The following is a 14,608-nucleotide window of genomic DNA, read 5'->3' as shown; positions in this document are numbered from 1 at the left end:
TGTATTCGAAACCAAGAAGGCAAGGACGACGGCCGGTGGCAGAGACCGTGCATGCGCGCGCGGCTAGCTCAGGTCGATCGCTAGGCGAACGCGCCGCGAAAAGAGATGAGAGAAAGCGACTCGCGAACCGACGTCCCGGCCGTCCCGCGCAGGGCTCCGCAACGCAATCTCGCGTTTGCATTTGACGCACGCACGCCCGATCGATCGAGCGGCCAGCCAACCAACCAACCACCGGTCTAGTCTACCGGCAGCGCGCCGCGCGCGGGATAACGAAAAGAAAGTTCGGGGTCGCAGTCGCGGTCGCGGTCGCGGCGCCTCGCAGTGCAGTGCAGCGCAGTGTGTCTTTCCAAACCAACGAAACGAGGTGATGAGAGGAATAGTGCAGTGGTTAGCTGCCGTTTGTTTCTACGGACGTCGGCAGCGGAAGGGGAAAAGGGGAAACCGTGTTTTTGGTGGGGATGGGAAAGGCGGGCGGCGGAGGAAAGTGGCGGAGGACGGCGGACCGGGTACGTACGATTGGCCGGTGCATGCTTGGTGGTGGTGGTGGGTCGGAACGTTGGATATTTTTTCTTCGGAAAATGAATGATGATAGACCGTGGTCTAATACAGGGGATATCCGGATATGATGATATTGGGGACATTTTTATTCCGGGATAAGTTTATAGATTCGTAACTACTCTCTCTAATCTGATAATACTTATCCTTTTAAACAAGGGTAAGATAAAACATTAAAATCTTTCGTTGTGAATAATTTCTAAAATATTTGTCTTTTTAAAATATGGTGATTATATACACAGATTAGTCTTCAAAAATACTAAGTACTTCAATAAAATCATATATCGTTAACATTTTTATATATATTATAATAAGAAATAATGGTCAAAGTTATTTCTTGAAAACCGTGCCCTTATCTAAAATGATAAGTATTATCAACCTGGAGTGAGTAGAAATGTTTGCGCTGAAATTTTGGTACGGGTACTTGCATAGGCATGTGTATGATTCATACAACCTTTTTAGGTTTAATGATTTATTTCTGAATTTTGTCTATTGTAAGAGTGTTACAAAAGCATGTACTAGGTCTGTGTCACTGCGGTGCTCAATTCTATGCTACGTGTGCTTCTTCCATAACATAGTCCCGTATGGCCCAAGTCACGGCGCCATCCAGCCCAGGTTCAATCGCAAATATGGACTTCGACTTCAAAACAGAACCCGTGAACGGCCCAACAATGGAGTGGAACTGAAAGGGATAAGTCCATTACTTACATCCCTCAACTTTGTGTCGAGTTCATAAATTTTAAATTGCATATCTGAATTCCAATACCGAAAATCTTGGCACCCTAACTTGCAAAATCGGCCTAAATTAGATCCCATTATATTATGGATGATTGATTTGCTGACGTAGTATCCTAGCCGGTAAAGAGAAACTTAAAAAAAAATATATATGGAACCCATATCTAAGTGATCACTTCACCTTATTCCTCTCTTATCCAAAGGAAAGAGGAGATCGTCATCGTGGGGATCTCAATCCGGCCTAGCCACGGCGATCACTCCTCTGCTGCGTCGGCATGTGCTCCACCGTGTTGGACGCAGGCACATCCCCGTGTGCTGGCAGCCACCCGCGTGCACGCCATCTCTCCTACCCCATGCCGCCTCCCGAGGAGGGTTTACGATTCCGATATGACCTTTCGTTTCAGGCTCTAATGGAATAACTGTTTTTACGGAATCCGGTGAAAAGTCGATAGATTCCGAACAAATTTCATAAACCAGAAATTGAATACAAATTCTCTGAGTTTATCGATAAGCTTGCGTAAACCGGTCGGCTTTGACGAAATTTTGTGAAATTTGATCGGTTTTCGTCGGAATTGTGAACCATGCTCCCGAGTTCGGAGGGCCCAAGGCGTTCCACGGCGCTGTCCATTCTCCTCGTGTTTGATCTGCTGCCGGCGCCGAGGGACGACGGTCGCGTCCCCAGGTTTGTCCCGTCTCTTGAATCGATCATGTCTTTGGTGCCGTCTCCCCGAGTTCAGTCTGCTGTCGACGGCCGCGTCCCAGGTGATTTCTTCTCCCGATTCGATCGTGTACAGGAGGCCTATCCGTTTTGTTACGTGTCTCTTGGTGGTTTCGGTTCGTCTGATGCATTCAATCTATGTGTTCGGTGCAGTAATTATCTCGTTGATTGCTCAATGCTTTTCTACGTTGCGTGCTGGCAATTAGCGGGTTGGTGTATGTGCAGATTGATCTTGGTTCCTGTAGTTCGTACCATGGATGAGACGAGGGATTGAAGAGAGGAGAGAGGAAGTAAAGAAAGAAGGTAAGATGATCACTTACAATGTAGGCTTCGTATTTTTTAAAAACTTTTTTTTACTAATTACGATATCATGTCAACGAAACCAATCATCCATACTGCCGTGTATCTAATTTATCCAGTTTTGCATCTTTGTGGTATTAAGAATTTCGGTATTGAGATTTAACGATACTGTTTAAACTCGATATATTGTTTAAACTCGATACGAATATGAGGAACGTAAAGTGGACTTGCTCTGAATTAAAATGCCGCCTCACATTGGACAGGAAAGTATAAAGCCTAGCCCATGTAAGATGAACACATGGGCCATGGGACCTATACGGTGAAAGGAATAAGTTCACCAGAGGTCCCTCAACTAATAGCGAAATTTTTTTAGGTCCCTTAACCACAAACCAGAAATATGTATCCATAAACTCACACAAACCGTGCACACAAGGTCCTATGGTAGTATAGATGGGTGGTTTCGTGGCATCCTAGTCAGCAAAAAAATGAAAAGGAATATGTGGGGCCCACATGTCAGCTGCACATTATATTTTCTTTCTCCTTCTCCTCTCTCTTCTCATCTTCACTAAGGGAGGCCGGCGGCGGGCAGATGCGGGCGGCGGCGGCGGACTCGACCGGTGTGGTGGCAGTTTCGGAGAGCAGCGCCGCCGCCGCTGCCAAATGGGGAGCCCCCGGCGAACACTGGCTCGTGGTTGGGCCGTCGCGGTTGCGGCAGAGCCGAAGGCGGCGGCGAATGCCCCGCGGTGGATGACTCCGCTTTCTGGCGGTGGCCCATGGAATCGACGATGATGGCGACGATGAAGGACGACGCCACCACGGGCCCCCATGGTGGCGATGATGGACGATGCCAATGGCAATGAAGAACGGCGCCTCTATGGACCCTCGCGGTGGACGAGCTCGTGGGCGACTGCCTTCGCCGGCGCACGGATCCAGCTGCCTCCGCCCTCGGGAGCGACAGAGGCCTGTGCGGCAGCGGAGCGGCGGTGGGCGAGCACGGCGGGCAGAGCGGCGCCGGGATGCCGGCAGAGCGGTGATGGGGGCGGCGGGCGAAGCGACGATGGACAGCGGCGGGCGCGTGGAAGAGCATGACTGCGGTGTGGCCGATTGGCTCCTCCTTTGCCAGCCGCCGCTCCGCCCCTCCTGCTCCACCCGCCCACCGAGACGCGCCGCTCCATCGGAGCCATGCTTGACGCTTAGCCTCGACGCCGCCCGCCCGCCGACCGGTTCTTCCGCTAGCTCGTCGGGGAAATCGTGCGGAGGATGAAGGTGAAGCCGACGCCTCACGCGAACGGGAGCAAGGTCGCAGCCCGCCTCACTCGCCTTCTCCGCTGTTCTCCGCGTGACTCCAAGGTCATCGCCCGCTTGCTCCAGTCCGCTGCCGCGGCGGTGGCCGTACCTGTGCCCACGTCATCGCCCGCGCGCATGCTCCTGCCGTCCACCGCCGCGACCGCGGGAGATGGCGGCGGCATGCCTCATTTCGTCGGGACCATGAGAGAAGAACGAAGAAAAGAGAAGAATGAGGAGATGTGGGTCCCTTTTTTTCTCACTTACATGTGGGTCCCGCAGTTTTTTAATTTTTTGTTTTGCTGACTAGGATGCCACGTTAGCGAAACCGCCCATCTATACTGCTATAGAACCTTGTGTGCACAGTTTGTGTGAGTTTAGGGGTACACATTTCTGGTTTGTGGTTAACGGACCTCAAAAAATCTCACTGTTAAGTTAAGGGACCTCCCGTGAACTTATTCCTACGGTGAAAATTTTTCACCAAGCTTAATGGGCCTAATTGTAACTCATGTACTCAACTTATGATGATTTGTTTAGAAAGACACATCCAATCATTTCAAGGAGAGAACAGATAGAGTGAACCTCAAGGGGAAGACAAAAGACAAGACAAGGTGACAACGACTGATGGACGGTCGGCCTGAAGACGCCAACACCTGAACACCAGAAGAAAGGCACGCTACTACTCCTACTATGATAAAAACAACACTACAAGAGAAGATACCTCAAGACTGCTACAGGTGACGATCAGTCGACACATCATGCCTTATCGCTGCTAAGCTTTGTCTAAGGCCATTCCCCAAAATATACACATAGTTTCTATAAACTCTACATCATTAAAAAATTAGTACTAGACACTACTATTCCAATACAAATATCAATATTCTATACTTAAATTTAATGCTACTTATCTCATATGATGTCTTGGATATTGTGTAGAAACCATGTCTCATGTAAGACATGGTCTCCTTCTCTTTCCTCATTTATTCACTTGCCACATCATTTTTTATTTTAGGTGACAGCTTATTTAATGATATAGACGCTATCATAGTCATTGAGTTGGGAATGGCCTAATTGGCTGACGCCGCAACTCCGACTTGGCCACCCTCACAAGTCACAACCTTCCCTCAACATCAACATTACCAAATGATCTTGTTCACAAAATCTGAAGGAAACATTTCTTGGATTCCACTCCCTGATGGCTAGCCTCCAGCCCAGTTAATTTCTGTAGTACCAGACGGGCCATGCGTTTGGATGATGTAATGCGTGAACACGATGAGTCACATGAGTGCATATGTACATGAGCGGTGACGAACAGGGAGGCACGTAGCCGATCACCGTACGTACCCAACACACAACAAAGTCCAAAAAACGACGACGATAAAACCTGCTCCCCTTTCACGACCACTCGCTTTCAGAAGATATACGAGTATATCATAGCGTGATATACAGCTCAAGCTGCCTGCCTTTCGTTTTCTAGCTTCCAACGCGATCTTTAAATAAGACAACCACGAAGTTGGAGTAGCAGCCAAACACCAACAAGGATAGAGGGGAGAGGCTAGCTTCCTGGAAATGGAGCAGATGAACACTGCTGCTGCAAAGTCCATCAGGTGCAGAGGTGAGCTAGCATCTGAGATCGAGTTTTGCAATGGCGTCGTTGGCTGATTCTCTGACGAGACGTTCTGTGCCGTCGATGGCGGCGTGCAGCGGCGGTGAGCAGGGTAGCCGGGCAGCCGCTGGAGATGGAGGAGGTGGAGGTGGCGCCGCCGCGGGCGCACGAGGTCCGGATCAAGATCCTCTGCACATCCATCTGCCACACGGACATCACCTTCTGGCGTATGGTAACCATGAATTCTTCAGTTCTTTCTCCCTTAAATTCAGGTTATTGCGTAATTAAATTCAGATGTGATCCGTCTAGAATTGAGAGCAACCAAGAACTATTTTGCTTCTCTATGATGAGGTTATACTCATAGGCTCATAGCTCTCTTCTCATTTGTAGGAAGGCAATCATCCGTCTATCTTTGGCCATGAAGCAGTCGGGTACGTAATCAAACAAATTAAACTATATAGCTCTTATAAACATAGAGACATTCCACGCTTCTGATTCTGAACATACTCTCTGATCCGATCCACTGCACGTATGTACTAGTATTATTCGCCTTTTGTACTGTTTTGTGCTCTTCCTGATGAGTTTGATCCTGCGTCGGTGTTAAGATGACTTTGAGCCTCAGATCAGTAGCGTGGTAATGAACAGACAGCATCAACAGCTAAGGAATGACATTGTTTTTGAACATGGTAGGACCGTGAAAAATTTCAGGAATAAACTATTCAAAAGAAGATATGAATCGTGAATTAATCCATGGACGTAGGGGAAGGTTGCATCCAAAGCTTGTGTTGCAATAATCATTGTCAACAACCTCTACCTGGCGTGTCCTTATGAGATATTCCAGCTGACATTAGGGATAGTCGTCGCATTGGCGTAGATAAGGTGGCTTAGAAAAATGGTGACCGTACTAAGCATTTTATTCTCTATCTTTTGCCTGCCAAGTTTTGGGTGAACTAATCATCTAATTAGCCTTTACCTAATCGTAGTCAGGTCTCTATAGTAATTTAATTTAGGAGTACGTCCTTCCTGACCAGGAAAGACAGTATAATTTTTTTCCGAGGCGTAAAAGTTTTGCAGGTCAATATATTAGAAAAGCATTAAACATAACGATGACTTGTCGTAGCGATCACAGAGGATTTTACAGTGAGGCGAAAAACTAAGCCCCGAACAACGAAAAGACAATCCAGCAACGGGTGATTGACGATTTCCGGCTCCTGCGCGTAAAGCTGAGATAAAATATGTGGATGTCGATGCCCAGACCGCCGTCCGAAAATAGATTAATAGTAAACCACTTTAATAATACGTCTACATGGGTATCTATAGCTCTTTAATGCATTGCCTCGTTTTTCTCTATAGACTATCTCCAGGTTAGTCGATAGCTTTGTTCTCTCTCTTCATTTAATCTCTTCTAAGTAAAAAAATATGCTGATATGGATCTCTTGTAGAGAGCCTATAGATAATCATTGCGGGTGCCCTTAGCGGTGACAAACCACTAAGTTTGATCCTCTAACATCCTATCAATGCAGCAATCAATTAACGGACACAGCTGCATGTTGAGGTGGCTAGGTGAGCGTAGATATTAGATAGGAGTATCACAATTATATACTCACTTCGTACTCGTAAAAAAAGTCGTTTAGTACAATATTTAAGTCAAATCTTGGGAATATAAGGGCTTGTTCACTTTGATGCCATTTTCAACCTTACCAAATTTTAGTAAAGTTGCCAAAAAAGTGGCTACATTTAGTTTGCTGCCAAATTTTGGTAACTATATAAGAAATCTTGCCAAAATTTTGGTAAGTTGATAAAATTTTGGCAACTATGCCATTTTAGCCTCAAAGTGAACAGGCCCTAAATCATGAATAACTCTCAAGATGTTGAGTTTGAAAATATAAAAATTATATGAATAGATTTGTCTTAAAAATACTTTCATAAAAATATACATATATCACTTTTTAATAAATATTTTTATAGAAACAAGAAGTCAAAGTTGTGTTTTGGAGACCGTGTCGCTATTCTAAACGACTTTCTTTACGAGTACGGAGGGAGTATACTACATCCATTCCAAATTGATTTACATATTTCATAGGTACACCAAGACCAAGAAAAGCTAATAACTCTCTCATACTATATTTACTCTAGCATCAAACTCAATGCATGCACGATTCCCACTATTTTCTAGCCAATAGCAAATCAAGATATTATATGTGGGTTATAAATACTTGTGTGCATGGATGCATGTATCAATGTCCATTTACTCCAATACATAAATAACGAATAGACGTAATAAATGAACACAAATATGTAGATCATTTAAAAATAATCTAAAAAAATTATATGTAGATCAGTTTGGAATGGAGAAAGTAACTACTAATCAGCAACGCTTGATGGAGAAATCGTCTGACTACGGAGTATCCACAAATTGATATAAAAAAGTTTTTTTTTGAAAACCGTAAAAAAAGAGAGTTTGATTTAGGCTCGTACTAGCTATGATCAGACTTCTGGAATCACCTATTGAGGAGTTTTAAGAGTTGGGATGAGTTGTGGTGCAGATCTCAATCGCTGTCTGAGTCCATTTATCCGCAATGTGTTACACATAAAGTTACTCATCCCAACTATATGATTTAGAGAAAATTACTTTATGGGTTATTTTACCGGTTTATTCCTTATCTCTTTCCTTCTAGCAAGTTTCTCTCTTGTTTTTGAAGGTTTTTTTTTAAGATAGGAGTGTATATGTGTAAGTCGTAATGCTATTGTCTTATTGAAGAGATACATATAAATAAAAACAATAATACCTAAGAAACACCTTATGAACAAGTTAAACATATTTTATCTCTTATTATTTGTCAGTTGGTTTATCGTTCACAATCAAATACAACTTGAGTTTTGAAACTTATATAAGCTGATTTTATATTATTTTTTCATCATACTCTATTTACTACCTTTGACTTTCAAATAATTACAAATAGAGATATTTTCTATATAAAAAACCGTCCGTTATTCGTGTTTTTTTTTCTAATACTTGTTAATTGTTAGCTGTAGCTCAACCGTGTGCCATAATTTTATCATACATTTATTTTCTCCAGTGTGGTGGAGAGCGTGGGGGAGCACGTGCAGGAGGTGGCGGTGGGTGACATGGTGGTGCCGGTGTTCGCCGCGCAGTGCAGTGAGTGCCCTGACTGCCTCTCCGACCGCAGCAACCTCTGCTCCAAACTGTCCAACGTCGCCGGCCTCATGCCTCGCGACCGCACGACGCGCTTCTCCTCCGTCTCCACCGGCGAGCCCATCCGCCACTTCCTCTCCGTCTCCAGCTTCGCCGAGTACACCGTCGTTGACATCACCCACATTGTCAAGCTCGATGTTGAATTCCCACCGGCGATGGCATGCCTCCTCAGTTGTGGCATTTCCACCGGTAAAAACAGAAGAAGAAAAAAACACAAACTTTAAAGTGGTTTCTGCCTCAAGTATTTTATAGTTGAGTTCTATTCATCGGTTCAAAACAACAACTTTCTCATTTCGAGAGGACTTTCCAAACTGCTAAATGATATGTTTTATGAAATATTTTCTCTACAGAAGTTTTAAAAAACAAAAATAATTTTCAAATTTAGAATAGTTAATTCTCAATTTAATCATACACTAACAACTTGTTTTCGTTGTGCATAAGGCCAAGCCAATATACGTAGGGTCTGTTTGGCAAAGTTTCAACTCCTAATTTTAGCTACGTGAGTTGAGTCTGGAGTGAGGATCGGTTTAGCACAGCTCCAGCTCCATCTCCATCTCTTCTAGAGCTAGAGCTGAAGCTCAGCCAAACAGTTTCAGCTCCACTTAAAATGGGAGTGGAGCTGGGTTGAGCTCTCTTAAAAAATGAACTAGAGAGATGGACCTAAACCCAGCTCCACCTCACTAATTCATTTTTGACAGCGTTTCACCCAACTACACTCCTATTTTTGGTGAAACTAAAATTGTTTGGCTGTGCTCCAGCTCTAGAAGAGACAGATCAAGATCTGTGCTCCTACTTGAACTCAGCCTTAACTGCAGTTGTTTGGCATGTGGTCTCTGCCGCTACAGTAGCGGATGCATGGCTCCCATTGTGCCGCTACTGCAGTACACGCAGTCGTGTGTCATCGGATCGATTTCTGACTGCGACTTTGATTGGTGCGTGCAGGTGTTGGTGCGGCATGGAAGGTGGCAGCAGTGGAGCCCGGCTCGAGTGTCGCCGTGTTCGGCCTGGGCGCCGTTGGGTTAGCGGTAATTAACGACAGTGCTTAACTCTGATATAGACCACCAAACTGAGAAGTTAGTGTTCGTGTTTGGTTTGGACCAGAGTTGCCGGTGCCCAACTGCAGCTGATGCATAGCCTGTGTTTTAGTTCCTAAAAAAAATTAAATTTTTTTTTAAAAAGTTAAAAGTTTATGTGTGTAGCAACGTTTTAGATGTAATGTGATATGATGAAAAGTTGGAATACGATGTAATGAAAAGTTAAAAGTTGGCGGTAGTTGGAGTGAACTAAATACGGTCATAGTAGATCGATCGTCTCTGTGCTGATCTAATTTTAATGCAATGTCGACGTCTCATCGAGCTAATGACCTAATGTACGACTATGTGCTGGCTACTGCATGCTGCAGGTTGCTCAAGGGGCGAGGATGCGTGGGGCTAAGAGGATTATTGGGGTGGACCTGAACCCGGACAAATTCGCCGTTGGTATGTTCGTGATAATTAAGCTCGAAGCGGTGTTTGAATTCAGTCCCGTCTGGAATGCGAAGAATTTATGTTGCCTAATTCATACGAAAATTTGAACTGTTTAATATTTAAATCACACAAATGAAACGGTACCTTGGTTTGGGTGGTTAAGTACGTCGGGAAAGGATTTTAAATTTTTGAGATGATATTTTTTTCTAGCATGACATTCAAATAGTTATAAAAATAATTTATTAATATGTAATATATCACTACATACATATGTGAGTTAAAATTCACTTCTATGAATTATAACAAAAGAGCAAATTGTGCATGTCTGCAAAGTAATGTATCGTGCATTAATCTTGCTGATTTTTTTAATAATCATTGAATGTGGTATATACAAATAATGAACGAATATTCCCTAAGAGAGTTTAGAATCATTCTCCTATCTGGCTAACTCGTCTCATTGCGTTGCAGGTAAGAGGCTGGGCATGACCGACTTCATCAACCCGAACGATACCGGCGGGAAGACCGTGAGCGAGGTCATCAAGGAGATGACCGGGGGCGGCGGCGCCGACTACTGCTTCGAGTGCATCGGCTCGACTTCGGTCATGGCGGAAGCCTTCCAAAGCACTCGAAATGTACGAGCTACTTGCTCTGCTTGTGCAGTAGGGACTAGAGACTAAGGCCCTATTTGAGAGAGCTTGTACCGGCTGCAGTTTTTCTTAAAAGCTGCTTCTGCTAGAAGCTGTCCCAAACAGTCCACAGCTTCTGAGAATATATAGTTACAGATTCTGAAAAATGAACTAAAAAGCTAGAAGTTGGAGAAGCTGGGTTTCAGAGCTTTTTCATATTCTCAGAAGCTGACTACCAAATAGCTGCTTCTCAGAATTTAAAGCTCCCTAAACCGGCCCTAAGAGCAGCAGCGAGCTGATCGGAATTTCACGTTGTTCCAGGGGTGGGGGAAGACGATCCTGCTCGGCGTCTCCGGCAACAAGGCGCCGATCGGCATCCCGTCGCACGAGATCCTCCGGGGAAGATCGGTCATCGGGTCGCTCTTCGGCGGCATCAAGCCCAAGAACGACATCCCGATGCTGGCTCAGAAGTACCTGGACAAGGTGATCCACATCGATCGACCTAACGGGATTTTAATTAATTTGTTTGGTTCCTATCGTTCCTTTCATGCTAAAATATACTCCCTAATTTTAAATTATAAGTCATTTTTGACTCGGGTCAAAATCAAACTATTTTAAGTCTTTAGCTTGTAGATAAATATAGTAATATTTACAACACCATATTAGTTTTATTAAATCAATAATTAAATATATTTTTATAATACGTTTGCTTTGAATTGAAAATGTTATATTTTTTTCTACAAATTTGATTAAATTTAAAGTAGTTTGATTTTGAATAAAGTCAAAACGATTTATAATCTAAAACGGGAGTATATTTTAAAACGAAAATACTACATATCTTTTGTGTCTGATTAATTAACCGGTGTGTGTATGCTTGCATCTGCAGGAGCTGGAGCTGGAGGAGTTCATCACGCACGAGATGGGGTTCGAGGAGATCAACAGGGCGTTCGAGCTGCTCACGCAGGGGAAGAGCCTCCGCTGCATCATCTGGATGGACGGCGCCAAGGAGATCGACAACGGCGTGTGATGATCGCGACATCGTCCTCTCGCTGCTCGATCGTACAAACTTATCCCGTCGCAATCTCGTGGATATCGTGGGGGAAACAGTTGAACGCGACGTGTTGACATCGGCGCCTCGCTGTTAACCCAAAACAGTTGATAGCGACGTCTTGTCTGTTCTGCATGCTTGAAAAACGCGGTTGATAGCGACGATGTATGTGTCCTTGGCAAATAATGTTGATTCTTTCCGTATGTACTACTCCGTTTCAAATTAGATATTATTTTGACTTTTTACTTATAACATTTGATCATTTGTTTTAATTGAAAAATTAGTGCAAATATAAAGGATAAACCATACTTAAAATACTTTTAATAATAAACAAAGTTAGAAAAAATAATTCCATAATCTTTTAAATAAAATGAATAATCAAACGTTACAAACAAGAACTCAAAACGACAAGTATTTTGGGACGGAGGGAATATATGTTACTAGACCGTCTATATATGAAAATAATTCGATCATGCTCCTGAAGTGAGCGTAGCTCAACTGGCTAGTTTTCTTGTACTGAAACCAACCCGCCACCTGGGTTAAGTTTTAAACTTGACATGGGCGTCCGCATTTATAACTAATTATTCTTTCAGTGGTAGACTACATACCCGTCGATAACAGCACAACCAACAACATAAGTGCTCACTTTGTCCTAAAATATAAGAATCTAGGACTGGATGAGACATTTCTTAGTACTACAAATCTAGACAGTAGAAAATATCTCATCCGATTTTAAGTTGTTATATTTTGGGACAGATGGAGTACTAATTTGGAATAGCCTTGTTGATAAGTGTATTTGAGCTGTACGAAGTATGGACGGATTTCATTAGCAAAAACACACTAAAATTCACAGCCAATTTTGAGACGTATGATCCAAATTGTTTGCAAGTAACCAAGTAGTAGGTCTCTACATTATCAACGATTATTTTGAGACTTTTATTAAGAACCTAGCACCCATGATCGATTTAAGATTTTTCGTGCAGGTTCTAATGGAGACTTGAGAGAGAACAATTGGACTTGTTGCAGTAGAGAAGGCGTCAGTTTAAGGCTTTAAGCCCCAGTGGAAGCAAAACATTGTGGGCCTCCAATAGTCAAATTCGTCGTAGCCCGGCCCAACAGGCTCTTCTCGTAAAACCCACACGCCGCTCTTTTTTTCCCCTTCTCGAACGACGCTCGCGGGTCGCGGCGGCCGGCTCCAGTGGACTGGTGCGGCGGCGGCGGCGCACACCCCAGTCACGGTAAAGACCTGCGCTGTTTTTCTTATTCACGATTAGTTAATCATACTTGCTAAACATATATAATTAGCTGCAGATTAAACACGGTGTGTATGCAGGGCCGGTCCTGGGGTTTTGGGGCCCAGGGCAAAAACTTATATGGAGGCCCTTATTGACACGTGGCTACTGGCGAGCCGCGATTTGCCGTGTCCACTTGCCGTTTCCATTTACGAGACACCGAGAAGTCACCGCGAGCGCAGAAGCAACGAGTGGCGTGATCTGATCGAGACGGCGCGGTAATTAGATGAATATCGCTTCGGCTTCGCTGAAAGATGCCTGGCGATGGACTAAAATTAAATTGGGCTATTCAGCTGTCTAATTTAATATAGGCCCATGGCTCATGGATTAAAATTATACAATGCGTAGTATATACTCCATCCGTTTTTTAATAGATGACGCCGTTGACTTTTTCTCACATGTTTGACTATTCGTCTTATTCAAAAAATTTACGTAATTATAAGTTATTTTGTTATGAGTTGTTTTATCACTCATAGTACTTTAAATGTGATTTATATCATATACATTTGCATAAAAATTTTGAATAAGACGAACGGTCAAACATGTGAGAAAAAGTCAATGGCGCCATCTATTAAAAAACAGATGTAGTATATATATACTATATGTGTATTGGGGGCCCTTAAATTTTGGGGGCCTCGGGCGGCCGCACGGCCTGACCCCCCCTAGGGGCGGCCTTATGTGAATGTAACATGCTGTTAACTACTTATGCACGCATATGAGCCTGTGAGTGCGGTACTGTTCGTGCCGCCGCAGCCCGGACAGCTGAAGAGGCCCTATATCGCTGCAGATTTTTTTGGGTGGGGGTGCCCGGCTATTAGGCCCTTATGTGGGCCGTAATATTTTTATACTTTCAACCACAGTTGCGTCACAAATCCAAAGTTCGACACAAGCTCCTATTCTGCAGCGTAGTGGTAGGGCCGCTAGGGGATTGGCTTTAGGGCTGTCAAATAAGCTCGAGGCTCGCGAGCAACTCGAGCTTGACTCATCCTAGGGTCGATTCGAGCTCGGCTCGAACTTCAAACGAGCCGAACCCGAGCCTAAGCAAAAGCTTGCGAGTTTTACCGAGCCGAGCTCGAGCTTCTACCGAGCTTGACCAAGCTTGACTGTATATAGTTTATATTGCTTGTTCGCCTTATTGATATAATAAAGTAATGAATATATATATATATATATATATATATATATATATATATATATTATCTATTCACAATAAATTAGCATGTGTTAGCACAATATATTTATTTTAATCATTTCTACTCTTTTATTAGTGTGATTAACTAGAAAATAATTATATTTATCAAGAGATAATCATTAAAATATATATTATACTACTTATGGCCGAGCTCGGTAGTCAAGCTCGAGCTCAAACCCGAGCTTGTCTAAAAGCTCGAAGGTGCAATAGATTCGGCTCGAGCTTGGGCAGACAAGCTCGCTCGAGCTCGGCTCATTGACAGCCCTAACTGGCTTTGGATGTATAGGTAGAATTAAATCCACAGAGATCATGCAAATACATACTCCCTTCAGTTTTATTTTAATTAATGTTTTGGACAATAACACAGTCTACAAAATATATCTTTGACCTTAATTTTCTATTATAAGATATATAATAAATAAATGTATGTTTATTTTTATTACAGTGCTTTGAAAGACAAATCTATATATGTTTTCAAAGTTATTGATGGTCAAAGTTATAAAAGTTTGATCTCAACCTTATCCAAAACATCAATTATTATAGAACTTGAGTAAGTAGACTTTTTTCTT

The 14,608-nt window shown here is 43.4% G+C and overlaps 1 protein-coding gene across 1 annotated transcript; it reads left to right on the top strand.

The window, feature by feature from the left end:
* The first annotated feature begins 5,022 nt into the window (after nucleotides 1–5,022).
* On the top strand, nucleotides 5,023–11,762 carry LOC127779441 (alcohol dehydrogenase-like 2). Its single transcript, XM_052306216.1, has 9 exons — nucleotides 5,023–5,207; nucleotides 5,297–5,430; nucleotides 5,589–5,629; nucleotides 8,279–8,604; nucleotides 9,358–9,440; nucleotides 9,818–9,893; nucleotides 10,350–10,513; nucleotides 10,829–10,990; nucleotides 11,394–11,762. The coding sequence occupies exons 1-9, from the start codon at nucleotides 5,162–5,164 to the stop codon at nucleotides 11,532–11,534; spliced, it is 1,173 nt and encodes a 390-aa protein (XP_052162176.1). The 5' UTR covers nucleotides 5,023–5,161; the 3' UTR covers nucleotides 11,535–11,762.
* Nucleotides 11,763–14,608: the final 2,846 nt, after the last annotated feature.

This window comes from Oryza glaberrima, chromosome 7 (genome assembly GCF_000147395.1).
Source record: "Oryza glaberrima chromosome 7, OglaRS2, whole genome shotgun sequence".
NCBI classification, from domain to species: domain Eukaryota; kingdom Viridiplantae; phylum Streptophyta; class Magnoliopsida; order Poales; family Poaceae; genus Oryza; species Oryza glaberrima.
This window is presented reverse-complemented; position numbering and strand designations above follow the sequence as displayed.

What these genes read in the sequence shown, in the direction of transcription:
- LOC127779441 (XM_052306216.1), top strand. Translation starts at nt 5,162, where the DNA reads ATGGAGCAGATGAACACTGCTGCTGCAAAGTCCATCAGGTGCAGAG. An exon ending in ACATCACCTTCTGGCGTATG is followed by an intron (nt 5,431 to 5,588) that starts GTAACCATGAAT and finishes TCTCATTTGTAG; the next exon opens with GAAGGCAATCATCCGTCTAT. An exon ending in CCCGGACAAATTCGCCGTTG is followed by an intron (nt 9,894 to 10,349) that starts GTATGTTCGTGA and finishes ATTGCGTTGCAG; the next exon opens with GTAAGAGGCTGGGCATGACC.